The 27920-nt window shown below is 36.0% G+C and overlaps 1 protein-coding gene across 2 annotated transcripts; it reads right to left on the bottom strand.

Annotated features, from left to right (window-relative positions):
- Window positions 1–244: 244 nt before the first annotated feature.
- On the bottom strand, window positions 245–27809 carry mnd1 (meiotic nuclear divisions 1 homolog (S. cerevisiae)). 2 transcript variants are annotated; one of them, XM_039693884.2, is made up of 8 exons: window positions 27731–27809; window positions 26813–26878; window positions 26613–26670; window positions 24478–24626; window positions 22658–22732; window positions 22461–22575; window positions 2938–2982; window positions 245–1000 (listed from the first exon to the last, which is right to left on the bottom strand). In XM_039693884.2, the coding sequence occupies exons 1-8, from the start codon at window positions 27731–27733 to the stop codon at window positions 894–896; spliced, it is 618 nt and encodes a 205-aa protein (XP_039549818.2). In that variant the 5' UTR covers window positions 27734–27809; the 3' UTR covers window positions 245–893. The 2 variants fall into 2 exon arrangements, with proteins under 2 accessions (XP_039549818.2, XP_088988429.1); XM_089132303.1 differs by lacking the exons at window positions 245–1000; window positions 2938–2982 and adding an exon at window positions 19580–19720.
- Between the last annotated feature and the right edge of the window lie 111 nt (window positions 27810–27920).

Consider the following 27920-nt stretch of genomic DNA (forward strand, 5'->3'; position numbering starts at 1 on the left):
TGATTAATAAAGGTTATTTTAAATGATTACACCAATTCACAAAGCAGCTCTCATATTTTAAACTGTACTTCAACATAACACTGTTGAAATGAACAAGCATTAATTATTTTCAACAAACTTAGAAACTACTGGTACAGATATCAATTTCTCTCTCTTTCTCTGTGTGTGTGTTTGTAGTGTTTTCATGCATTTAAGTGTAGCAAATAGAAGTAGATGTTGCAAATGGATATAGGACATTACAAAATGTGCTTAAACGTGCATTTATTAGCCATTGAACATTTTTCATATTTACAGCATACAAAAATGTGCTCTGTGAAAAAATGGTCACTGTTTAAATCAAAAGGCAAAAAAAAAAATCTTCTGAATTGAAATGAACAAGAATACTTTATACAGAAACATGCATGCTTTTGCTATTAGAATCTTTTTCATAAACAATTTTGCCTTACTTCAAACTAACTCTAAACTGTGATTGATTTCCTTGAATTGAACTTTGATGTGCACCTCAATTCATTATCCTAGCATCAGTGAAGCTCAGTTTCTCTATCAACATGTGTCCAAACAGTCAGTGTAGTTATCGGGTGCATCTCTGAGCAGCCAAGGGTTAACACAACACCTTCTCCGCTTACACACCGGGAGCATTTTTGCCATCGTTTATCCATTTATGCTGACAAATCAATCTTGAAGTTTGCCTTAGACTAGACAAGGTTCAAATTTCAAGGGTGGGGCACTGCTGAGAATTTACACTGCACTCTTCGCAATGTATACAGCTTACAGCTTTGTCTCGAACATGCAGAACTGAGAACAAAATGTAAAACAAACTGATGTAAGCAAATAAAGCTTGATTGTGGAGAGTTGAACACAATCACTAGATCCACGAGGCTGGGAATTTTTGGTCAATTAATATAGTCAAAGTCCTCTGGTATTCCAAAAGCTTTGTCCAAGTGTGTGTTCTCGAAGCCAAACTTCTTCTTTGCCCAGGATTTGATTGCAAAAACATTATCTGGAAAAGAATGAATGTGAAACATGACACACATATGACACAAAAACAATTCAGATGAATTATGACTACTATTCATCTTAAGTCATTGTGCAACAATTTTTAATGACGCGTTTCCAAATCTGTAATAGTTTTTCATATTCCAATTTAAAAAAAAAAATGTGATATACATTTATAATGCTTTAGTTTTGTGTTAAAGGGATAGTTCACTTTGAAATTAATCTTTGATATGTTTTAGCTTACCTCAAGGGCATCCAAGATGTAGGTGTCTTTGTTTCCACAGCATTTTCAGTCAAACCGTTGTTGTCCATCAGTCATACACTGGAGGCTAAGGGGGTCCACCAAAAAGCACGCACAGAGAAGTCAAAATTAAACATGATTTAATGACTCGTAAATGTAAGTACACATTGACGGCCTAAGACACGAAACGAGCGGTTTTTGTGAGAAAACGAACAGTATTTGTATCGTTTTTTTCATATTTATGGCATACAAAAATGTGCCCTGTGAAAAAGTGGTCACTGATTAAACCAAAACGCAAACAAAAAAAAAATTTTTTTGAGAGGTAAAACGATATAAATACTGTTTGTTTTCTCACACAAACCGCTCGTTTCGTGTCTTAGGCCATCAATGTGTACTTATATTTACGAGTCATTAAATCATGTTTAATTTTGACTTCTCTGTGCATGCTTTTTGGTGGACCCCCTTAGCCTCAGTATGACTGATAGACAACAACGTTTTGGCCAAAAAATGTCAAAATTGAAAATGCTGTGGAAACAAAGACATCTTGGATGCCCTTGAGGTAAGCTAAAACATCAAAAATTAATTTCAAAGTGAACTATCCCTTTAACAAAAAAATTAATTAATGCTCACAATGCTTAATGTATTAGAATCGTTGTATTGAGGGAGTGACATCTTTCTCTCTCTTGACTTGCTGTAATCAATCTCTCAATATATTTTCCATCCTTTGGATATGGTAATGCTATCACAGAGTTTTTCTTTTGCTATTGGAGCAAATGGGAATACTATCTAAATAATGGAGTTAAAAGTATTATTTGGAGAACAGGCACTGATTTAGCCTTTTAACACAGAGATTTTACATTTCAATAAGAAATAGTTTTCATTAATGAAGTGCTCATAACTCAGTTAAATCATATATTGCATTAAATCTACTGATAATATCAGGTTTGTTTTAGGGATAAGCTAACAGTAAATCATTTCCGCATACCATTCCATCTATGAGATCACTCAGTAATATAGTAAAACCTACATGTGTTTGCGATTCCCTAGTGTACAGTGTTTGACTCTCGGCTGAAATCTGATCTATTAAATGTAAACAGAACATTAAACCCTTCCCATTTCGTACGCCTGCTGTTTTCTGAAACATGCCCGCACCAAAAGTTTTCGTACCCTGCTCATCTGTGACCACTTTTGTAGTTGTGTTTGCAGAGTGCATAAAGGAATCTCCATCCTGAAGTTAAGTGGTATGCATGTCTGTGTCTGCTGCATTCCAGAAAAATCATGCCTGGGAATAACCAACGGTTTGAACTGCACAGCAGTCAGGAGTTACAAAAACATTCACGCTCATTTTATTCTGCCACAAATAAGACTGGGACTTTGGGCCAGGGTATCAAAATCAACAACACTTCTGCATTAAACCAATATTTGAGAACGGCCAATTGTGATCACCTTCGCAAGCAGACAAGATATTCGGTCGTATTTCAAAACACTGCACGTGATATTTTATTTCATTAGACAAAGAACAGTCTGAGACAACTGTATGTGCTTGAATAATAAATACTATATGTGCAGATCTAAGGCTGGACTGATCTTAGACAGATCTGACAAAACTGGATTATCAGGATTGTCTGTGGCCTACATTTCAGAACCTGTGGACGCATCACATGACTTGACAAGAGGTGTGAGGCGTGCAAATGACTTACCTGTCCACCTAGACACGGCCTCTTTTGCTGTAATGTTGGCCTTACCTAGAAAAAGGATGAATATGTTAGCAAGGCCATAGTTTTCAGGTTACATTGTGAGTTTTTAAGTTCATAATTGTACAGTCTTTCTTTTTTGATAAAAAAAAAATCCTTTAAATGTAGTCAATATTTGACAATGTCATATTCATTCATTCCAATATATATATATATGAAGAGTTCAGATGCAAAAACCTCTAAGTGCCATTTGAAATTTTCTTCTAAAATGATCATTTTTATCAAGCTTGTATATGTAAGCTCAGTAATTTCACTTAAATGACAATGAAGATTACCTATGAATTGCCATTTAAGTGAAATGACTGAACTTAAATATACAAGCTTGATAAAAATGATCATTCTAGAAGAAAATTTCAAATGGCACTTAGAGGCTTTTGCATCTGAACTCTTCATATATATATGGTGTGGCTCAGTGGGTAGCACTGTCCTCATTTCGAGTCCCTGCTGAGTCTTTTCTGTTTGAAGTTTGCAATGTCTGTGTGGGTTTCCTTCGGGGGCTCAGGTTTCCCCAAAATCCAAAAACATGCAGTATAGGTGAATTGAAGACTCTAAATTGACTATAGGTGTAAATGCGTGTGTGATCTCTCATGTAGTTTCTCATGTAGGACAAGAGATGGCTATATCTTGACCAAGAGTCAGATCTGACTGTTAGCTATACACACACACACACACACACACACACACATATATATATATATATATATATATATATATATATATAATTTGAACATCGACATTTAATAAAAACCTATTTTTAGTTGACACAATAAAATTTAAGTGAAAAAAAACAAACAAAAAAAAACAATATATTGTCTATTGTATATACAGTATATTACTGGTAGAGCCAGACCAATATATCGGCGGGCCGATATTATCGGCCGATATTAGGCATTTTCCAAACTATCGGTATCGGCAGTTATAATGGCCGATAAATGAATATTTCAAAAATAAAATCAAAACGGACGAAACAGGCTTGAACCATGTCATGAGTGTTGGAGTTGTATAGTTTGTCCACCAGAGGGCACTCTACACCGTTCCTGTTGGCAACACTCGTTGAGTTGGGCACGATACACACATTGCTTGAATAACAATTAAAAGAACATCCCCATCAGTTCTCTTAACTCAAATAAGCAGGACAAAAAATAAATAAATAAATAAAATATCGGCCGATATATCGGAATATCGGATTTTAAAACCCCAAAATATTTGTATCAGTATCGGCCTTCAAAATCCTTTATCGGTCGGGCTCTAAATACTGGTCAAAATTTTGGAATCATTACAGTGTTGCATGATCACGTTGTGTATGTCTGTGTGATAAGATTATGTAAAACAATCATATTCATTTTAGATTTTGTAATTTTCATCTTTAAATAATAGTTTTTGTCTCGTCTTCATTGTCATTAGTGAAATAAAACTCTTCATTAACAGATGTGTTTGTCAGTAAATTCAATTGCTAGATGCAGTTGGGGTCTTGTTAAACTTTCAACTTTGCAGATCCTACATGTGATTTGTGAATCTGAACAACTCCAAGTGCAGGAGATGAGTGTACATCATTTAGCTAGTCTCTCTTCCATAGAGTCCATAGATTTTCTTCTTAGACAGTTAGAAGGGCCGCTTTGATATGTAATCCATCATACTGAATGTGCTGCCCATGCCACTTCAATTTCAGAGCTAGATTAACAAATGCTCAAAAGCCATTCCGAGGCTTTGGGTTTCCATCAATCTGGAAAAAAGGCAGATAAATCTGCAGTCTGAATGCCTTGTGTTCTCCCTGTGCATATTGACTTGACAGGAGTAGATGTATAACACTGCAGAGCGACCGGGCAATAGAACAGGTCAGGTGGTGAATGTAAATAAATATAAGAGCTCTCAAAATTCACAACACTGGGGAGTGGGGATATAATAAATCTTTTCCATACAAAAGAACACGAGGGTTGGAAACTGAAAAAAATAACAGCTTAATTTTTTTTAAAAGAACAAAAAAAAAAAAAGCACTGGTTTTGGAATGTGCATTCTTCCGCGATGCAGACTTAACAGTAGGGCTGGGCGATATATCGCACGATATTGTTATGCGCATCTAATCAGTAAAGCCGGTTCCTTGATTAGCAGTAAATCACCTTCACCTGTTTTCAGATGGAGCGGCATTTACTACAAAGAGCCGTAGTTCACTGACAAGCTGAGCCATATCGGGTTAATATCGAGGACATATCGATAACGATATTTAATGTGATATGGCTCAGCTGGTCAGTTAACTACGGCTCTTCGTCACGACAAAATCTCCCGTGTTAAATTAGCACACCTGGGAGTGTATATGAGTCCACACTCAAGTTAATGAGATAATTAAGTGATTAAATGAGTGATGATTGAGCATTATTGAAGACGCCTAAAGCAGAATCACAAGGGAAAAAAATCTAAAATTTTAAGCCACCGTTTTGGAGATGAGTGTTTGCTTTAGTTGCCCTTTCATTTTAAACTTTATATTTTAATTTCCTGTTGCAGCTGAGTTATATCCATCAGATAAACAAAAATAAACAATAATAAAATGATGTTGGTCATATAATGACATTTATCATTTGAAATTTATGTCTACAATTTATTCTGTTGGTTAGTGTATAACTGAGATTCTGCATAAATGTCCAGAATGTTAAATATAATTGACGGATTTCTCAAAAGTTGTTAAAAAAAACCCTTTCCTTTAGGCACACACAGACCTCAAGATTCAGTCAATGCTTCTCAACAACGGTGACGAGTAGAATATTCAAGTAGGAAAAGTAAATTACATAGACAATTCAGATCATAATTTCTTCATACCGCAATGCATGATGGGAGCCATTAATGCAGGGAACTACACTGCGACCAAAATGGTCGCATATGCGACCTTTTGAAATCCCATTGCGACCCTAATTTTTAATGGGTCGCAAATGTATATCACTGACTATTTTGACGGGTCTGTTTTTTTTTTTAGTTTCTTTCGGGTTGTATTTAATCTTCTGAAACCTGTCGGATCGTCCGCTTTTTGTCCCGCCAAAGCCTTTTTTGATCGCGGTGAGTGTTGTAGAGTAGAATGACTGATGCGTTTGACAGGGCGCAAACGAGCTGAGAGAGAGAGAGAGAGAGCACTATCACGTCTTCACACAACACAAGCGCTGTCTTGCTCGCTCTCTCTATCGTGCGCATATTATTCAAATGACATGATAGTAAAAGGTTTGTGTCTTTATAATAGGCATGCTAATCATAATCATATAGGCTACCATCTGAGCCTGCATGGCGGCAGGAAAAAGACGCAGAGATGTAAGACACCGTGTCTCTTCCTAACACCAAAGGTAGATTTGCGGTCTGGTGTTCGGCTGATAAACTCTGCCATGAGCAAACTAATTATATTGCTAGCGCTGATATTGACATCGGCTAACGTTATATGATCACTAGCAGTTTTTTAGACTAACGTTAGTTTTTTCATAAACATAATCGCGTGATTCGCTTCAAGACACCTGATTGGCTAATATTACACACTGAAGATAAATTAAATATTTTATTAAATAATTACTGAAAATATCCCTCTCTTCATCCCACACCCCAAACATGACATACAAAATGTTGTGGAACAGAAACAACCAGAGATATATTTATAAGCTATCATTTTATTGTCATCACAGCTTTCCAACAGTCCTGCGTATGATTCTACATTGATTAAAAAAGAAAATCAAATGTGTTTTAATGGTAATTATTTTATACGGAAATCATGTATTTATAATTCAGATGAGAATAAAGTTAGGGTTAGTTAAAATTAGGGAAAACAAATATATTGATCTGAAATATTGCAAATTAATTTTACATTCAATCAAGTACAATACCAAACATATCAAGGTAATTTTGTCTTTTTATTAATTTAATTAATAAACTAATTATATAAAACTATTGTCAGTGCACTACAAATAAACTGGTTCTATGCCTTTATTAATAAAACTTAAACAACTTAAAAAATACGAGGCTTAAGACATTTATAAAAATGCCTTCAGCATTTTTGTTTTGCTTTTCACTCCATTGTACCGAAATCGTACCGACGTGTCTGAATATCTGAACCAAGGTATGAACCCAACCGTGACTTCTGTACCGTTCCACCCCTAATGCAATTTCATTATTATTCATTACTATCCAGAGTGCGGCTTACTATAAATAATTTGTGCGACCAAATCATTTTTTTACGCCAGTAACTGAAAAAGTTAGTAGCGCAAGTGCCACCAGTGGAAAAGGTTAGTGAAGTTCCCTGCATTAATGAGTTGTGATTGGTGGCAACAAGGATTAATAATGCCACCACAGTTGAGATAGACAGGCTGATTATTGAGCTCTGTGTTTCTAAATAAGCATGAAAGTTATTTGATCAGAATAATGTTTAATAATTATTTTAGGTTAAAAGAAAAATACAGATATGCAGTGCAATCACTAAAATGTTGCTAAAAAGTTAAGCCCATTCATCTGACAAGTTACATTTTACAGATCACATGATTATGTCAAAACATAACCAACACTATAAGATCCAAGATGTCTTATTTGACTGCTATTAATCAATAACAGCAGACTCATAAATTTAAAGTGAAAGTATAAGGGTCAAGAGCCCAACTAAAGCAGACACTGATCTCCATAACAGTGACTTACAATTTGTGATTTTGTCCGTCAGCGATTCTGCTTGTGATCATCAGGTGTCTTCAATAATGCTCAATCATCACTAAATTAATCACTTAATTATCTCATTAACTTTAACATTCTTGAGGGTTAATTTAACACTAATATCGTCCATTCGAAAGCAGGTGAAGGTGATTTACTACTAATCAAGGAACCGGCTTTACTGATTAGATGCGCATAACAATATCGTGCGATATATCGCCCAGCCCTACTTAACAGTGTAATATAATGCGCTGACAATGTTTCCTGAACTGCAACACTGCTACTGAATATAGAGGAGAAAACAAATACAGCAAATGAATCCACTGAATCCAAAACAGAGCACAGCAGTCCTTTCCTAAAATAATGATGAAGGGGCTTATTATACACACTATAATCATGTCTATAATAAACACGATTTATAGATTATCATGACAGAATATGCTGATCAATGACTAGAAGATAACTGCACGTAAGCTATGTAAATTCATCAGCTAACCATTCAGAAATGTTGTCTACATGTTGTCACTTCTTCTTGAGTCTGTCCATCTTTGTCTGATTCCGGTTTGAACATAAAAGGCTAAAAGTTTTTGAAATTTTCAGGACACTATAGCGGTTGTAGCTCTGCCCCCCTGTGTCGGGAGCTGCAGCTAATTTCCATTTAAAGGGACACACAAAAACTGTGTTTTTGCTCACCCTCAAAAAGTGACAATTTTAACATACTATATAAAATACCTGTGAGCTAAAACTACACATACACACTCTGGGGACATCAGAGACTTATTTTACATCTTGTGAAAAGGGCATATCATTCGTTCAATGAACCAAAACCATCGAGCGCACAGAGTCTGTTTAATTTATGTATTATTGAAATACACTCATCATTTAGCAATTGAACAGAATTTCTTTTTTCCTTTCTCAAAATAACCAAAAGAAGGATTTATAATCTGAAGTGAATATCATGCTTGTTATTTAATGAAAGGCACTAATACATTTGCTCTACAAAGTGTAATGACAGGACTGCCATGTTCAGCACCTCAGAATTAATCAGGGTTAAGTGTAACACTCAAGGCTCAATCTCAGCAGCCCTCTGGTACTGACTCAACATCCCCTGGGTGTCCCAACTGGGGTTCACTAAAGCAGAGAAAAAAAAATAAAACCTTCAAGATCAATTAAGTTTCCCTTGAATATAAATAACAGTGAAATCTCTTTTCCAATGCGGAGAATATTAATTCATAATCTAAACAATAACAGGGTGATTAGCACTTATTATTGTCACCATGAAGGAGTTTATTTAGTGAAAACAACAAACTGACTTAAAGGGTTCGATCACCCCAAAATGAAAATTCTGTCAGTAACTACTCATCCTCATGTTGTTCCAACCCCGCAAGACTTTCGTTCATCTTCAGAACACAAATTAAGATACGTATTTTTGATTAAATGTGAGAGCTGGCTCACTCCTCCATAGGCTTCTAAGGGATTGAAACTTGCCTGCCCAGAAATGTTATTAAAGACATTGTTAAAATAGTCCAAGTGACTACAGTAACTCAATCTTAAACCTCTGGGGTCTAAGATGTTTTTGGGGTCCTTGAGATGTTTTGACATGCCCTGATATTTGTACTTTTTTTGATTGCTTATAAACATATTAATGGCACAGGTGAAATTACACTCTTTTTAATCACAAATGGGGCTACCATAATATATGAGCAACATTTATGTACATGTATTTTTATTGTATTTTTGAGAAAATTGTTTATGCCTGCTTATTGAAAAAAAAAAATAATTAAAATTAAAGTTTCTGAAATAAGGCCACAAAATATCTGTCCACAAGACTTTTGACTAATGGATAGGTCTGTCGCAATAGTCTATATATCAATTAATCGCACGATTAAAAAAAATTAGCTCGATAATTTTTCCAGCTGTGATAATTTCCATTTGCATCCCTGTTTGTTCTCCTCGTCTCTCTCTCTCTCTACCAAAAAGACTGGATGAGAACTCTCGGCTTCTTAGCGTGAACTAGATGCTTAGATTCTCTGCCCGAGCATAATATTTCCCGAGCATGGGGCGTAACGCACTCACTCTGTGTGTGCGGGTTGTGGGAGAATAAAACAATTCGCGGGACTCCCGCAAACTAGAAATATCTATGAATAAAACATAAAAACGAATAGATTTTTATTATTTTTATTTAACTTAAACAAAATGGAAACGATTTACAGGCCAGTGTTTCTATTCATAACATGTTTGCATATGTGCAATGGCCAATCAGAAGCATTTACGAAAGACTCCCCTCACCGCTCAAAACTGATTTTTTTTTTTTTTGTGCTGAATTCTGTATGCTGGCAAATCCTCTATTTCTAACAAACAAGGTGTGGAATCTGTGGATATTATGAAAGATTCATTGTGCATTCAGCTTCATTGATAGATTTGTGAGATCGCGATGAACTATCTGAACTGATGAACTGAGCTTTTTAGGAATTATTAAGGGAGCGCACTTTGCACGCAATCAGTCATGCCAGACAGCTTGATCACAGCCGTCGCGGGGAGGAGTGTATTCATCTCAGCTCGTAGACTTACATGCACACACAAACAGTCAATTCGGAGAGAAATAAAACTCACATAAATTATTTAAACGTAAAACCGAAAAAAAATAAAAATACCGTCGTACCGAATGGTTCAATATAATATTGAGAATTGTGTCATCCCTAATCCTGAACACAGTGAGTGCTTGTTAAAAATAAGGAATGGTTAGAGAACCTTGTGCTTGGTACGTTTTTCATCTTCAAACCAAACGTGTACTTACAAATATGTATTGCCCACTTTTTAGAATCAGTCTTTGCACACAGCCGGCCATTTACTCTCCCAGATACTGAAAACAGTCCACCAAAAGATCGAAAATTTTAGTTTAGAAATTTTACATTTTAATTCTGGAACAGTGTTGTAAATAAAGCTTAAGCACTGCTTTCTAATTGTGTCCTCTTTGGGAAGGCCAAAGAATGTAGTTTGGCTTTTGCAACGAAAAACAACGTCTCCACGACATGGCGGCGCCGGCAACAACAACAATACAGCGAGAATAAATGTTACACCTTAGATTTGTGGGGGCTTGTTTAAACGAAGCATTTTAGGAAGGCGTGACTGAGCCTTAAAGGGATACTCCACCGGGATTTCATATTAAACTATGTTATTCCCTTAATTAAGACGAGCTGATGCATACCTCTCTCGTCTCAGTGCGTGCACTCTATCGCTCTGTATTGCCGCAAAACTATGTTAGCACTTAGCTTAGCCCAGTGCATTAAATATGGGCCAGAAAGAGAAGCGACAAAACACTTCCTCGTTTTCCCTATTTAAACACAGTTACTCGATTAGTGTAACTCGACCTAGGCTGGTGACACAAAATAAAACGTTGTGTTTTTCTAAGCGTTTAAAATTGATGACTATATTGTTTGGCGGAATACCATAAAAAAGTGCTTTAGAGCACTTCAACTTGGCGCAATAATACCTTCACTCGTGAAAAGTCCTCTTACCGGCTCCCGCTTTGTCGCATGTCACGTTGGCTGCATTGAAGGAAATAAGAGGGAGGGGGAGAGCGAGGAAGCGGGAGCCGGTAGCAGGACTTTTCACGAGTGAAGGTATTATTGCGCCAAGTTGAAGTGCTCTAAAGCACTTTTTATGGTATTCCGCCATACAATATAGTCATCAATTTTAAACGCTTAGAAAAACACAACGTTTTATTTTGTGTCACCAGCCTAGGTCGAGTTACACTAATCGAGTAACTGTGTTTAAATAGGGAAAACGAGGAAGTGTTTTGTCGCTTCTCTTTCTGGCCCATATTTAATGCACTGGGCTAAGCTAAGTGCTAACATAGTTTTGCGGCAATACAGAGCGATAGAGTGCACGCACTGAGACGAGAGAGGTATGCATCAGCTCGTCTTAGTTAAGGGAATAACATAGTTTAATATGAAAACCCGGTGGAGTATCCCTGTAACTTTTATAAAAAATTGTGACACTCTGCAGATCTTATACTTGCACTAACAGCTATATAACACACTAAAGAAAAAGAAAAACAAGAAAATCGTATCATATGATCCATTTAAAACATTTTTTTAGAAAATGGCACCTCAGAGAGACGCAATAGTTCAAACGGTCTGTAAGCCAATTTTTAAAAAAAACAAAAAAAAACCTAAACATAACAACAAATCCAAGGCAGTGAAAGCACTGAGTATTTCAGCAGAGAATACTGAAATTTTCACAGCATTTAGACTGGAGGGGTCGTTAGAAAGACTGCAGGGATGGGGTGATGAAAGCAGTGGATGATGTAAAGAGAGGTTACAAATGATATTTTCTCTTAAGAGACATGAGTAATAATCTCCACCAGCACCTGCGAGAGATGATTACTCACGGCGATGGGTCAGGAATATTATAACAAGGCATTGAACATTTGTGTAGAACTACAGCTGTGTTTTGGTTTCAGGGTATCTACAGTATTTAAGACAAATTTAAGACTTTTTAAGACCTACACAAATACAATTAAAAGAACAAGACCATATAATCTCAAAATAAATCATGCATCTCAGATTCTTTTAATTCATTAAACAGGGTGCGACACACATTCAACTAATTTAAAACAGCATTTTAGCAAAACTAGTTTTAAAATACTCAAGACATGTTTTATGTGTCCTGAAATTGGTTTATGTTCTATGTACATCAATACATATGAATTTGAGGTCAACTGATATTGTATTTTGCTGATACACTAATAATGTGTTTAAAGAAAAGCAAAGAGATTGTGTTAATACTAAATATTAGGGATGAGTCATGATTTTTTAATATTTGATTAGTAGATTTTATTATAGAATATCGAATAGGTTGTGATTATTGTCTTTAAAAGGTGCTCAAGAATGGGTTGAAATAATATTTTAATTTTGTCTGTTATATCTACATAGCAGTGTTTCCTCTAGGATTTTTCCAAGCTGTGGGGGCAGGCCCATTTCCCCGGTGGGGGGGCCTTGTCTCCCCAAAGTATTATAATCGATCATGCGCATCCCGTGTGCAGAATGATGCACTTGACGCAACACCAAGTCACAGCAAGCAATGCTTCACATTGAAAAGAACATAGCGAAGGGATTATATCTATAATATGCTTAGTAGGGCTGGACGATTTGGGGGAAAAGTCATATTGCCATTGCAATTACTGAGGTCAATATTGCAATTGTGATATGCGATTCCGATATAATAAAATGGTTTCATGAGTCCAACTTGCTTGGTTCTAAAGTAAAATGCACACACAGATTAGTGATCATTCTGTGTATTAATGTTTATTTCTCAACTCAAACTACAGACAACAACTAAATGATTGATAACACCTATAATGATCAATAAACCACCATCATTACAGTGAAAGCTATCAACTTTTTAAAAAAAAATTGTTAGGCTAAAAAAAAAATTAACAACTTTTAAATTAAGTGAACTTCAAACAATCCCCACATAAACCCATAATAAAACCATATTTACCTGTGCCCTTCCTGTCTTAACAGGTAGGATACAGAAATTGAATAAAGTTATCAAACAGTCTGTGCTGCATGAATTATAAATTATATATAGAATAATCCTTATTAAAGCTACAAAAGTTCTTTAGTCAAGATCAGTGAGTAATTTTCTAATTTCCCTTTGTTCTTTTAACTTGACTGACAGAACGCTTTATTCGCTGCTGGCGCTTTAAGAGCACCCGTTGCCGAGACGCGGATCTCACATGCGCCTCATAGCACAACTCTTTTCGTCCTTAAGACTTTTCTTACGTTATGAAGATACTCGACAAAACGACATTTTGGCATAATTGTGTGTGTTATTGTTCGTTCAAGCTCGAAAGAGAACTGTATTCTGGCACGCGTCAGTGCATGCGCATTATGGCGCGCGTCTTTCTGCGAGTCTCATATTCTAGGGCATTCACAGGCAGCTTTTCAGTTCTTGTCGTGCAAAATGCGAAAAGGCATTTGCACGAATAAGAGCAGGATCGTGTAACACTAGTCAAAGGATGACAAAAAAGAAGAGATGCTGCGTTAATAGCCCTAATTTGTTTATTTCATACAAAATCGCGGCATTTTGCGTTATATAATTGCATAGGTTTGAGATCGCTATTACGATTGCGATATGATTAATCGTGCAGCACTAATGCTTAGTGTATTCTATATGCAACAGTTTTTTGAGCCTTTTCTTTTAACAGTTTTAAATTTCAGTGCGCATGAAGAACAATAGCACTCTCTCGACTCCATGCTGTAATCTTACTTAAAGGGATTGTGAAAGGTATGGGCAATAAACTCCACTCCAGCAAGATAAAGTCATTTTATGAAAACCATAGACCTTTATGCTTTATCTACAAATGAAGTAATAATGGGAAAATTGATCTTGAAGAGAGTGTCGTCGTGTCGCAAACGAACGCGACGCGCTGTGTGAATTCTGAATGGAGAATGACTGAGGCGAGATGACTTTCCGTTAACTTTAACTTAGCGACTAAAATTACACATTATGCAATGACTTTAGAAGTCTTGGAATATAGGGTGAAAACTTGATTGTGCTTTACAAAGTTTTTTATGCCTTTAGTGGGGCTTAACAAAATAACATATGCAGAATATCGGACGTCACTGAGAAGCTGTAGCCGTGGCGGGAGGATTTTAAGTGTGGCGGCCCGCCACGGGAGAATGAATGTAGAGGAAACACTGCTACATAGAGGGTATGTTGCTTATTTAAAAGCATTTTAACTATTCAGATATGGTTTCACAGGTCCATTTTCAACTCTAGAAATTGGCCCTAGAATGAAATGGTCTGTTTTACCTTATTTTAAAGGGTCATGAATAGTAATGAGGAGTTCTGCTCTGATTGGCTTTTTCACTGAGGCTTCATTGTGTTCCATTAGACAGCTGTGTTCCTTTACACAAGTGTGCAAAATTATCAAACGTCAGTTTAAAAAAAATATATATATTTTAACAAATGGACTAACGTTATGCCTTGTCAAATACATATAGCTTCAACTTATGTGGTGGAGAATGTGATGTTAGCTAGAAGGATCGAGTGAGTTAACATTATCTGTGAGCAACTAAACTAACGTAGTTAGCCCCTGACAGTTGTTGATGAAATAGACAAAAGTAAAATTATTTGACAAAAGGGAATTTACATTTTGTAGATTTATATGACAACACAGGCAAGAAATATTAATCTCAGTGTTGTACTATTTAGTTATGTATCCACATTACTTGGAGTTTGCTATTTGTTACTGTAATAGGATCTTGCGCTGGATCTAGATAATGATAAATTATTGATAATAAAATCACTACTTATTGCTTGCGGGAATATAATTGGAATTCCCGCCTTCTTCAACATGAGACGCTGAGAGAAGCCTGCTTGATATTGTCCAAGGTTAGAAAATAAGTCCGTGGTGAAATGGGCAGAGCAAACTAACAACTTCGAATAAAACTGTTGTGGAATCCGATTAGAAATAAACATCAACCACGCCTGTTGACATTTCTTTTCTGTTGGAAGGGTATGAAAAGTCCTAACATCCCCTGCACAGCCTTGGAACATAACATTTGTCTCCATGATCTGCCATTTTCCCTATGATCTTTACTTGTTTCTTCACCTGCAGAACTTCCAATGATTCGGCTGCGCAGTTCTGCCCGTCACTGAACATGGGCTGGCATATGCAAATTTACATATTACATGTTAATGATGTTATGTGTCATGATGTTATGTGTCATGTTATGTGGAGTTTCGCCTATTTTACAGGGGTGTTTTTTAAAAACGAGATTTAAATAAGGAGAAAACAAAGGTGTTTTAGACTCACTGTAGGTCATGTCCATACTGAACTCTTGTTATTTAACTATGCCAAGATAAACGAAATTTCAAATTCTAAAGCACCTTTAAAAAAATCCTCATGTTTTCAGTGCTGAAGCGGTGGTGTTCAACGTCTATTAGCTCCAGCTGCAACAAAATTCTCTCTTTCGCTCGCAGCGCATGGAACCAAAACAAACTGGCAAAGAGATTCGCGAACCGGTCAAGGTCAAGGTTTACTCTTCCACTTTAAATGCGTACAGCCGTCTGCCAGAAGCTAGTTATTTTAGTCAATAAAGTTTTAAAAATTGATATTTTTCTTAAGCCCCGTTCACACTACACGCGGCCAGCCAAGCAACACGACACCATTCATTTTCAATCAAGCGTTGGCGACCGGAGGGGCGTGTCCAGCGACGCGACAAAGTTGAGAAATTTTTAACTTTATGCAAATGAAGAGCGATTTTCGCGAGCGACAACCAATAGGAGTGAAGTCAGTGGAGCGTGTCACTCTTCAGTGCTGAGTCTGACCGAGGCAAGTTGAACGAAAAGCTTATTTTAGCAGTCAGAAACTGTCCTATAATGGATGATATATCTCCGTGTACATACAGTGGTGTTCACCGTACTGACTCCGTGACTGAATGGTTTTGGGAACCCAGATAGACCGGTATTTGCACGTTTGCTGCAGTTAAATTAGCCGCGATGGCAAAGAGCACTCACTGTTTCTCGTTCATCTTTAATATTATGCATTTTATGTACTGATTCCATTTATATTTAGACTTTTTTTCACTCACAAACATTACTAGGCAACCAGTAGTGGGGAACGCCCTCCAGCGCAGCCACTGGCGACCTGCAGCGACAAAGTCGCGTGTAGTGTGAACGGGGCTTCACACCAATGCATCGCTTCACTTCAGAAGGCCTCGCATCTGAACACTTTTATCATGGATGGATGGATGATAAAAGACGCGTCTGAACACTTTTAGACGCGTCTGAACACTTGATGGACTTCTTGATGGATATACCCATTCAAAAATATACCCATTCACTCCTACTATAAAGTTTGGAAGAGCCAGGACATTTTTTAAAGGGGTCATGAACTGCATTGTTTTATTGTTTCATAATGTTTCCTGGGGTACACGTATACTGTCTATGGTGGAACTCTTTAGAAAACTTTTAGCACGTTTTAACCATTTTTACCATCACAGCTCTCAAAGTTAAAGGGTTAGTTCACCCAAAAATTCTGTCAGTATTTACTCACCCTCATGTTGTTTCAACCCCGTAAGACCTTCGTTCATCTTCGGAACACAAATTAAGATATTTAAGATATTAAGATCGCTCCTGCATACAGTCCATAGGCTTCTTGAGGGACTGGCTCTTGCTGTCCTCGAAAAGTCATTAAAGACATCGTTAAAATAGTCCAAGTGACTACAGGGGCTCAATCTTAAGTTTATCAAACGACGAGAACACTTTTGTGCGCAAAAAAACAACAAAAATAACGACTTTATTTCAACTATTCGTTTATTTCTCCCTCTGCGCGAGTCAGGTTACTAGTTTAATAGCGTAAGCTTCTGTTATTGTACGTCACACGCATCACACACACATGACCAGCGTCGGCCAATAGTGAGCCTACGTGTGACGTAGCTCTACGCAATCACACTACGTTAACTGACTTACAGGCTCATGGAGAAGGAAGTGAATAGTTGAAATAAAGTCGTTATTTTTGTTGTTTTTTTGCGTACAAAAGTGTTCTCGTCGTTTGATAAACTTAAGATTGAGCCCCTGTAGTCACTTGTCTTGGACTATTTTAACGATGTCTTTAATGACTTTTCGGGGACAGCAAGAGCCAGTCCCTCAAGAAGCCTATGGACTGTATGCAGGAGCGATCTTAATATCTTAAATATCTTAATTTGTGTTCCGAAGATGAACGGAGGTCTTACGGGGTTGAAACAACATGAGGGTGAGTAAATACTGACAGAATTTTCATTTTTGGGTGAACTAACCCTTTAACTACTTGTGAAAAGTGATAATTATTGCATTACAATTCGCTAGTTGCATAAAAACGGAAATGGAATTTCCGGTTTGTCTGTGGTGGGCTGGAACACTTCTGGTCACACTTCTGTCAATGGCACTCGCTTACTTAACCGACTGTTCAGCGTAGTGTAAAAGAAAAACACGAGTGTTTTTGGTATTAAAACAGGTGTTGTACTGAATTCCGACTTGCGGACAAATCGCACGCCCCTTCACGTGCGCACGCCTCACACTGTCTCTCATTAATACACGCTGAAGCGAGTTTGAATGCACTTCATTTGCCATACGCGTTTATCGACTGATTTTTTTTCTCACAGCAAGCACCCAGATCCTGCATGAAAGCTTTGTCTACAATTACAAACAATTATCAGACAGTGAACTAGTGTGGATAAAAGATGCAAACAAACAAAAACGCATGGGAGATCGATTCAAACTATAAACTTCGACAGGTAAAGCTACCATAATAAGGCTACCAGGTGTCAAAACATTACTGTTAATTAACTGTTAACATAATTTAACTGAATGTAACTTTTGTGTGTAAAACACGATGTGGTTCATTGGAAAATATTGTATTACTCTCCCCATTGCACATTGTCATTAAAATAATAATATTTAACCTTTTTTATGAAGATAGGCTTAGTTCATATAATACATGTCTGTATATTGTGTATAGTAGACTATAGCCTATATGAGGCAAATACCAGTTTTTATGTTTGTTTTGTTTTTGCTTAATTGCATATTAAAACAGAAATAAAACAAATTATAATTGATAATTATAATAATATGATCATTAAAGCTAAGGATAAATAAAGCTAAGGATGTAAAGAAACCTTAGACTTTTTTATATATAGTTATTTTCTGGCACATTAGGGCCACAAAAAAAAAAACATTATTTATTTAATTTATTCTTTCAATTTCACATTTTGCATCCTAGCAGGGAACGTTCTCAGAACTTTGGCTAACATTTGAACTAACAAGTTTAGTTCAAACTTGTAAAGCCATACAAGGTACTGTTTTAAAGAAAACATTTGAATGTAATGTTCAAATAATGTTTTAAGGATGTTTTAACTGTAATATTTTGAGGATGTTTTGGGAATGTTGTTGAGATAACAGATTATACAATGTTCTTTTTGGGGAAAAAAAAAAAAAACATCCTAAAAACATTAGGGCAGAACAAAAAAATTCTAGCTGGGATTGCTTATGGAAATACAATTACAATAGCTGGAGCAATTGTTTTGTGTTCAGGTGTCATCACGTAGTCATCATAACTATCAGTGTATACGGTTAATAAGAGATTTGTTGATTATTACGGGAGTTTGGGTGTGAGTCCAGAACTCAGTCACTGATAAACGTGTGCTGAAAAAATGTTGACCGTTTAGTCACTGGTTTGATTTACTGACAGTATAAAGAACATCTGACTGTAGCTGCATGAATCATTACATCAATCACCGTCACAGATGAGACATTAAAATGAACAGGGTTACTTAAATATTGTGGCGATACAATACCGTCGAGACTCGAATCCATGTCGTAAAAGCCTGTGCCGGGTTTGTGGACTGATTTACCAAAGAATCCGGTGAAATACAAATAAATAATGTTTAACTGAGTCATTTACATTGTTGAAAATAAATATCTACATTCCCAGCATTAGGATCCTTTTGAAGGTAATGTTATTTTTTAGTCCAGTGAGTGACCCTGTGCTCTTCTCTCTTCCTCATCTCACTAACACGCTGGGCGGAGCCAAAGTTGATTACACGCCAAAGCACCACCTTATTACGACAAACAGGCACATTCCAGGACGAGTCATTCGCTGTGCCTGGTAACAAGAAAAGTTGATTTTGGACTAACAAGGAAGTTTTCGATTCTGAAACTTTCAGGATATTATGACATCTTATGTCAAAACCTCAAGAATTTTTTTTTTTTCAGTTCATGACCCTTTTAATATAATATAATTCAGATGTATTCGTCTGAAAGAAGAATTTCATATACACCTAGGATGACTTGAGGGTGATTAAATCATGGGCTAACTTTAATTTTTGGTATCTCTTTAAGAATTTTGTTCATACCATTTTAGGTATTAAAAAAATGTTATAACATTAAATTTAATACAACTTAATTTAAGACATTTTGAAACTTAAGGACCTGCGGTAACACTGTGGTAGTGAAAAAAAATCAGTTGGCTTTGTATGTGTGTATTGAAAAACTGCCAGGTGCTGAATAAAACAGGCTGTACACAACAACAAAAAGATGTTGATTAGTGCACTTGACTAGATCGCTTTAAATTGTTAGTGGAGCTGCAATAAAAGAGATACACAATTCTCAAATAATTGAGCAAATGGAGAGCATTTTTAACTTCTCTCTATGTCTCTTAAATCATCTCCTTTAAAGCACTGTTGCTACAGTCATCAAAACACCACTTATGTACAAATTTTCTTCAACAGTAAATTTCAAGACAGTCTGGCGCTGATTCATTATTGTGCTACATGCTCCTAAGTGTTTAGTCAGAATAAAGCAGATGAATGCTTTACAAAAAGTCAGAGTACAAAAAAAATGCAATCAGCTACAACGGAGGACCTTTACAATGGATGAACTAAATGTAGCAGTGACATCCTACTGGGCTCTTTGCACAGCAACTCAATGAGAGACTGTTTAAAAACACAGATCATGCTTATAGGAGGACAAAGCAGTCTGTGCTGATGTTTTTAAGACATTTTGAGTGTCATGGGGATTTACACTCACCTAAAGGATTATTATGAACACCATAGCAATCCTGTTTTTGACCCCCTTTCGCCTTCAGAACTGCCTTAATTCTACGTGGCATTGATTCAACAAGGTGCTGAAAGCATTCTTTACAAATGTTGGCCGATATTGATAGGATAGCATCTTGCAGTTGATGGAGATATCCAGGGCATGAAGCTCCCGTTCTACCACATCCCAAAGATGCTCTATTGGGTTGAGATCTGGTGACTGTGGGGGACATTTTTGGTACAGTGAACTCATTGTCATGTTCAAGAAACCAATTTGAAATGATTCGAGCTTTGTGACATGGTGCATAATCCTGCTGGAAATAGACATCAGAGGATGGATACATGGTGGCCATAAAGGGATGGACATGGTCAGAAACAATGCTCAGGTAGGCCATGGCATTTAAACGATGCCCAATTGGCACTAAGAGGCCTAAAGTGTGCCAAGAAAGCCTCTTTTCTCCTCTTGTAGCCTCTTTTTCCCATTTGTAGTGGAGATGAGTGGTACCCGGTGGGGTCTTCTGCTGTTGTATCCCATCTGCCTCAAGGTTGTGCGTGTTGTGGCTTTACAAATGCTTTACTGCATACCTCGGTTGTAACGAGTGGTTATTTCAGTCAAAGTTTTCGCCCACAGGACTGCCGCATACTGGATGTTTTTTCCCTTTTCACACAATTCTTTGTAAACCCTAGAATAGGGGTGCACGATATTGACAAAAAGGTAATATTACGATATTGATAATGAATATTGCGATATCAAAATGAATTCCGATATTTTTAAACGGATGTAAAACTACAAAAGTTATGGGAAAACGCGAGTAATAAATAAAACAAGCTTTCTAACAACATAAGGTTTATTTCAACTGACAGTCATATTGGACTGGTACAACATGAATAAATAAATAATAACCATGTCTACAGAACAAGACATGTTTTACAGGTTGTATGTACACTACAGTGTAAAAAACAATAAATAAAGAGCAAGTCTACAGAACACATCTTGCCACTTTATGCTTTTTCTTTGACCGGATAGCTATCTGATTGTGAAAAGACCAGGTGTAAATGCCCTCCGAAGCGCATTCGAGACGTATTTGAATCCTATTGGTCAAACCAATTTAGGAGGTGGTCTGGGCCGTATTCCAGACAAAACTGGACAAGCGTAAATGGATCTCATTGTTGAAACCACATATGTAAAATTTACTCCTCCCAAAAATGCTAAAAATGAGAACATGTTACAGGCTGCATGTCATGTTATGGCCAGATATGACAACGCAACTGCAACACGCATCACCGCAGATGAGCAGAGAGCATCTCTTCATCAAGCCAATGCGCAAACTATCGCAAATCAAAGTGAAAGTAAGTCACAGATGCTTTTCACACAGCTATCTTCATTAAAAGTAAATAAACAAACTGATCTTATTTTTACTTTTACTTACTGAAGTAATTGGTTAACCATTAACCAACAGTTATCGGTTCAACAGTAAAAAAAAAAAAAACGTTTTTAATATCATGGTAGTCAGAACAGAACCAGAATAAAAAAATAAAAGTAGCTACATAAACAGGATTATGTGCCATGCCACACTGCCAGAATCATCAAAGTGTGGTTAGAGGAACCACTGTTAATGCCTTAGCCTCCAAATTGACCTAACATGAACCCAATCGAACATTTGTGGTTCGACTTGGAAAAGCGGGTTTGTGCAATGAACAGGAACTGGAGGACCTTCTGTTGACATTATGGTACCAGATACCCCAGGAGACCAATCGCTACCTAGTTGAATCAATGCCTCGCCGTAGGTGGCCATAATGTAATGGCACATCATTGTATATATTAGGGGTTAATGGTTCTCGATAAAAAAATCAAAGCCTACCGTTCTTCACCTATGGTTTGGTACGCACTTACACCGCGGATCTTAAATCTGACGACGCATCTATAATATGGTTTGTTGAATATTTTAAGACCTTTTATTTGTTAAACTTTACGTTTTTGTTTTAATTTTACTAAATAGAATTAATTTATTTTGTATTTCATTTTTAGTTTTATTCAAGTTAGTAATTTTAGTACTCAAACTTATTTCAGTTAGTTGCCAAGACAACATTTTTAATTTTCAAATAATCTAATCATTTAGATTTTATTTCAGATTTATTTTAATTAACAAAAATGCTATTGATAAAACTGCTGATTTCTGAGAGTTTCATCCATGCATAACATTTATAAATATTACTCACGGATCTCCTCCACCACCTCTGGATCACATTCTTTATACTTCTCCAGTTCAACCTTCAGATGATCTCTCTGATTTTTCAATGCCACGAGTTCCTTCAGGAGATCCTCTCTCTCATCCTAAACACACACAAAAACTGTAGTCAGAAACATTACACAGTGTAGTAATCTAGTAAGTCTAAAGAGACAGAGGTGTACGCACATTAACTTCACGTCCCACTTTGGCTTTGTCAACTGCTTGCTGAAGGGCTTTTTTACGCTCATTTCCATCTTCATTCTACTCAGACAAAAAAAAAAAAAAAAGAAATCAAATCAGTACATTGCACTTCTGCAAAAAATCTCTATCTCAGAACACAATAATTTAACCAAGATCTACATCAATGGCATAATATTAAAGCATACACTGTAAAAATGTTCTAAAGAAATATGGCAAATTAAAAACCTGTTAATTGGTTAAATTAAATTGCCCTAATATGGTGAAAAATTATAAATGGTATGACATCACATTCACATTATATGTAATTTTACTGTAAAACATGGTCATATTTATGGCATATAAAAAATATGAATTACCATATATTTACAGTGAATAGTAAAAGGACATTACTTATCTGCTTATTTTAGTAGTAATGTATTTTTCAGTAATAACCATAGGGTTGTTTTGTGTTGCATGTTTAGTTCATTTAAATTGTATTATTATAATTTGGTTTCATGTTGTTGTTTTTTTCATGTTTGAACTTTTGATCCTATGCAATGTCTATAAATAAGTATTGACCATGTTTTATAGACAGGCCAATTAATTGAAGTGATTCATCATGTGGCTTTCTGTTGTTGGTTGGTTGGTGTTTTAACGCCATGTCAGCTTCCTTATCCAGCTTTATATATAAAACAGTTCGAAGCACTTTATGACTTGTCCTGACAGTAATTATTTGTGATGCAATCTGGGAAAACCCACCACATGGTGAAATTTGACATATTACAGGTTTTGCGATTATATTAAAGCTATGTTCAAGCCCTTTCCACATCTGTTTGTATGTATTTTATTGTTTGTCTGTAACAAAAGTTATGGTTATCTGAAGTCGGCTGATCGCTATGATTTTCAGAAATGGAATTTTGAGAAAAACAGGTTTAATTAACGGTCATGTCCTGCTAGCTGGACGACTTATATTACATATTTTAGTAATCATCATAGATTAGGTATCATTTGAAAGTTTATAAACTCAAAATTCATCCTGTGAAAACCGTTTTGAAATTGGACGATTGAGAGGCGAGCAAGGTCTTTTAAACAAGCAGCTTCAGACTCTGTTGTTCTCTTGTGCTCCGAATCACACCACACGATATAACGCCGGATAAAAATAAATAAATAAAAACTTGCGTGCCGTTGTAGTTTACACAGGACTGGCGGGACCTTCATTCTGTTATGTGGTTTATTTTGAAAGGCGAAACTGTCTTTGAAGTGTTAAGAAAAGGAGAACTAAATGGCCGTTTTGGGGGTTTTTTTTGCACCTCCGCTCAGCGCGTTCTTAAAGAGAACGACACGTCTTTTCAGCTTGCCACTATAAATCGCTATTTTTCTGCACTAATCTAGTGAATTTTCCCCAAGATTTGTTCAGAGATGATAAACAAGATGTTATTGAATAATAATTTATTGAAAACCCAAATTCGACAATAAATTGACATTCAATCTATTTTTAGACTTTACTGAAAATGTACAAGCGGGACATCCGACGGTTTTCCCAGAACACATCACATTTATTTTTCATGAATAAATAGGACAAGTTAATATTAAAAACCATTTATTTGCATTTATTTTGGATTTATTGGTATATTGGTTTGCGGCATCAATATGTCATCCCATAAAACCTGAAACACTGAAACAGAATTTTTAAAGTAAAAAAGCAGCAACCACAGCTGCCTTTTTATAGTAAATTTTACTATGAATTCTATTATATATTGAAGTATGTTTTTCAATAACGTACATGTTATTACTTAGAGTGAGATATCAGAAAGAGATGCCCTTACTTGTCTCTCCAGTTCCTCTAATCTGCGTTTACGTGCATGCAAGGCTTTACTGGGGAACGCCCAGTAATAGTTGGAGGTGCCCACCCTCTCGGTGTCCACCATGTTATCATCCACCAGACTCTGCAACACTTCTTTCACTGACATAGGAGCTAAAGAAAAAGATTAAACAAATTCTCCAGTAACAATTACTCCCATGAACTGCTCAACGTAAGAGAGAACTGTCACTTGTCCGTTCAGGCCAGTGGTGCATTGCCACTTAAAGTTTGAGATCATTTAACTGATCTTGTACAATCATTTTTAAGCCTTGCAAACATAAGCATTTGGTTTTCTGTCATGTTTTCTAAATCATGGCAAAATCTGCTGATTTGACACCAAGATAATGAGGCTAACATGGATGAGGCATATAATACAAAAAAGCTGTATCATTTCTTGCATTTTACCACTTCAGGTTTCATTGTAATAATATAGCTCTAACTGAGTAACATATCACTCAGAAACGTCCAGCTCATCATCCTTGCGATGGAGGTTTGGGTTAAATAACTAGTTCTTCCAATGTTTCACCATCGGATGCACACTGGGATATGGTAAAAATCGACACGGTCTTTACAGTGTGTACAATCGCTGAGGTTGAAGCCTCCGGAGCTAAAACTGTTTTTTGACCTTTGATGCATGTAAATCTCTTGTTGGAGACCTCTAAAACAAAACCAGAAGCTTTTAAAAACACATTAAAGGGGAACTTTACAGTTTTACTTGTTTTGAAAATGGTGGTTGGTAACAAGTGGATAAATGGGACTACAAAGATTCCCTGGGACATTAAACGTCATCACGCCGAATAGCTAAACTCATTTACTCACTAGTTCAGTTTTACAGCCTCACTTTGTTTATACTCACACTCATTCAAACTATTTTGACTCACTTTTTTAAAAAAAAAGACTAAAAGAGTTGTCAGAAGATTCAAGGTGGTGACACTGAAGTCAAGTGACAGTGGTGTAGTTTTTTTTTTTTTTTTTTTACTTCTGTGATTGTATTTAGGCTTCAAAATTCATAAAAGTTGAGTTCAATTGTGAATATTACCATGATGAACAAAACGTGTTTTGTAAGAATTACAAACTTTTGTTGGATACAGAGCTATATAATAATAACAACTTATAAGCCAATGAAAAAAAAAAAACTTCCAGGTCGTCCTAAATGTGCCATCACTGCAGCAGTCTACTAATTTCTATGTTTTACTGTATGCAAAAAATCAATTAACATCAGTTAAAAAAAGGCCTGTCTCCTTTGTAAAGTACCGTTGCATTACAGATTTTTTATTTATTTTTTATTTTTTTGCTAACCATGAGGCTCTGGTATGTGTTTGTGGTGATTAATAGACATTTTCTTTTTCTTTTTAAAAGTTTTACCAGTTGATTTTTTTTATTATTAGCCTATTAACTTATTTCAAGAGGTTAAATACTTATTTAAAGTGTTCTTTAAAGAGGATAAAGCCTACGATCAGTAAATGAGCAACCATCACTGAGAGGCACAAAATCACTCTCCACAACATTTTTATTCACGGTACCTTACTGGTAGAATGATCTCCCTGCCTTCAACAGGAATGCAGAATCCCTGACAACATTCAAAAGACAGCAGAAAACTCATCTCTACTTTTAGCACTTAACCACTTTAAAAAAATTGTAATAAAAAATTAGCCTTTTCCTTTAACCCCTCCCTTGTCTAAGTTATGCTAGTATAAGCAATGTCTGAAACTTTGTATTTTAAGCACTCATTGCATTGTATGCCTCTTCATGCTAAATCGCTTGCTGTATTCCTAATTTTTAAGTCGCTTTACATAAAGGCGTTTGCTAAATGACAATGTAAATGTATTTCATCAGCATTACAATATACTTCTAAATCTCTTAGGCAGCACTTTTCCTGAATTTCCTTCCTGGTCATTTATACAACTAGGTTAATCATATTGGCACCTCCTATGGATGTCCTCTGCTTTCAATCCAAATCAAACAGGTTTCTGATGATTACCATTACATGCGTTCTAAGTAAATGTGCAGGCTCACTTGGAGCTCCCTCTATCTGTGACATGGACTTATCAATGCTAGGAACATAAACTAAATACTATATTACAGGTTGATAAAACTTACTGATTCCTTTGGATTTGGGGGCGATTTTTTCAATATCTTTCAGCTGAAACACATCTTTCTGGAAAGGGAAAAATAATATGAATTAACATAATCTTCCACAGTATAAGAACAATTAGAGAACTGTGTCAGACATGGAGACAATCAAACATTTAGAATCTTAATGAACTCTTATTCAAATGAGAATGTGAAATCGTACTTACGGTTTCAAAAAATATTTCCATCATACGACTTCTTTTTTCTTCCAAGCTAAGTCCTTTCTTTTTAGACTGTGGATTATAAAAGATTCAGCCTTTGTATCAATAAGGTGAACACAGTTCTGCATTTTTCTGAATTAAATTAATAACATAAAAAAATCAGCAATCATTATTACTGAATAGCTGTTCTGTTTTATTTGTAATTAACCCTTTCATTATGTTATCTTTGAGGAAAAAAATAAAACATGTTTCTGATACAAATGTAACTATTCTTTTAGAAAATCGGTTCAAAAACTGATTTATCTCAAAAACGGTATTGTGTTCCAGAATTTTCAATACACCAATTGTTAAACAGTCTTAAAATATATTAGGGTGGCCTTCAGGATGAATGCTGACTTTTATTACGTGATTTTAGTAGTTTTAATTAGCATAACAGAGTTAAACACTAAAGTAAAAAATAATGAATTAACCTCATCCTTCTGTTCAATAAACATATTAATTAACGTTTTCAATAATGACTTATGGTCTGAAGACAGGAGTTTATTTGGGTAGTGAGTGCCAATGTAATATTATACATTTGATAAATCAAATTGTTTGTGTTCATAGCAAGCATCCTAGCGATGTGAATGCTCGGTCATCATTTGTTTAACGTTAGTGGCTTCGAATTAGAATACGTGAAATGATAATGTTATATGCTTTCATTCAACAGCATTAACAATCGTCAAAAACTAATCTAACAAACCTTGATGCAACTGCCCCAAAACAACACTCTATTTTGGATGTCATATTTATTCACAAATCAGAGATCTCAACACAATCTAGACATTTTCGACCTGCTTAACACAATTCTGCAAACCTTAGTGCAGTTTATTCATATAAACGACTTTTTCTGAACAATATTCTAAGTAATACTTATGATCTTACCATGTTTGACACTTCCACAGCTTGAGTTTGGCGCGAGATGTGAAGGAAGGAGAACTCAACTCACTGCGCGTGCGTGTTGCTAGAATGTAGAGAAGTACGCATGCGCGGCAGAGCTTAGACATAGTGGTGGATTCGCAAAAATATGCTTTAGTTTGGAAAAGTACTGAAAATTTGATCTGTTTTGATCCTT

This window comes from Pimephales promelas, chromosome 6, assembly GCF_988280905.1.
Source record: "Pimephales promelas chromosome 6, fPimPro1.hap1.1, whole genome shotgun sequence".
NCBI lineage: Eukaryota > Metazoa > Chordata > Actinopteri > Cypriniformes > Leuciscidae > Pimephales > Pimephales promelas.

Excerpts from the sequence above, each read along its gene's own strand:
- mnd1 (XM_039693884.2), bottom strand. Across the intron at positions 22,576-22,657 it reads AAGTGGGACGTGAAGTTAAT|GATGAGAGAGAGGATCTCCT; the intron begins GTGCGTACACCT and ends GTGTGTGTTTAG. Across the intron at positions 1,001-2,937 it reads GGCCGTGTCTAGGTGGACAG|ATAATGTTTTTGCAATCAAA; the intron begins GTAAGTCATTTG and ends ATTCTTTTCCAG.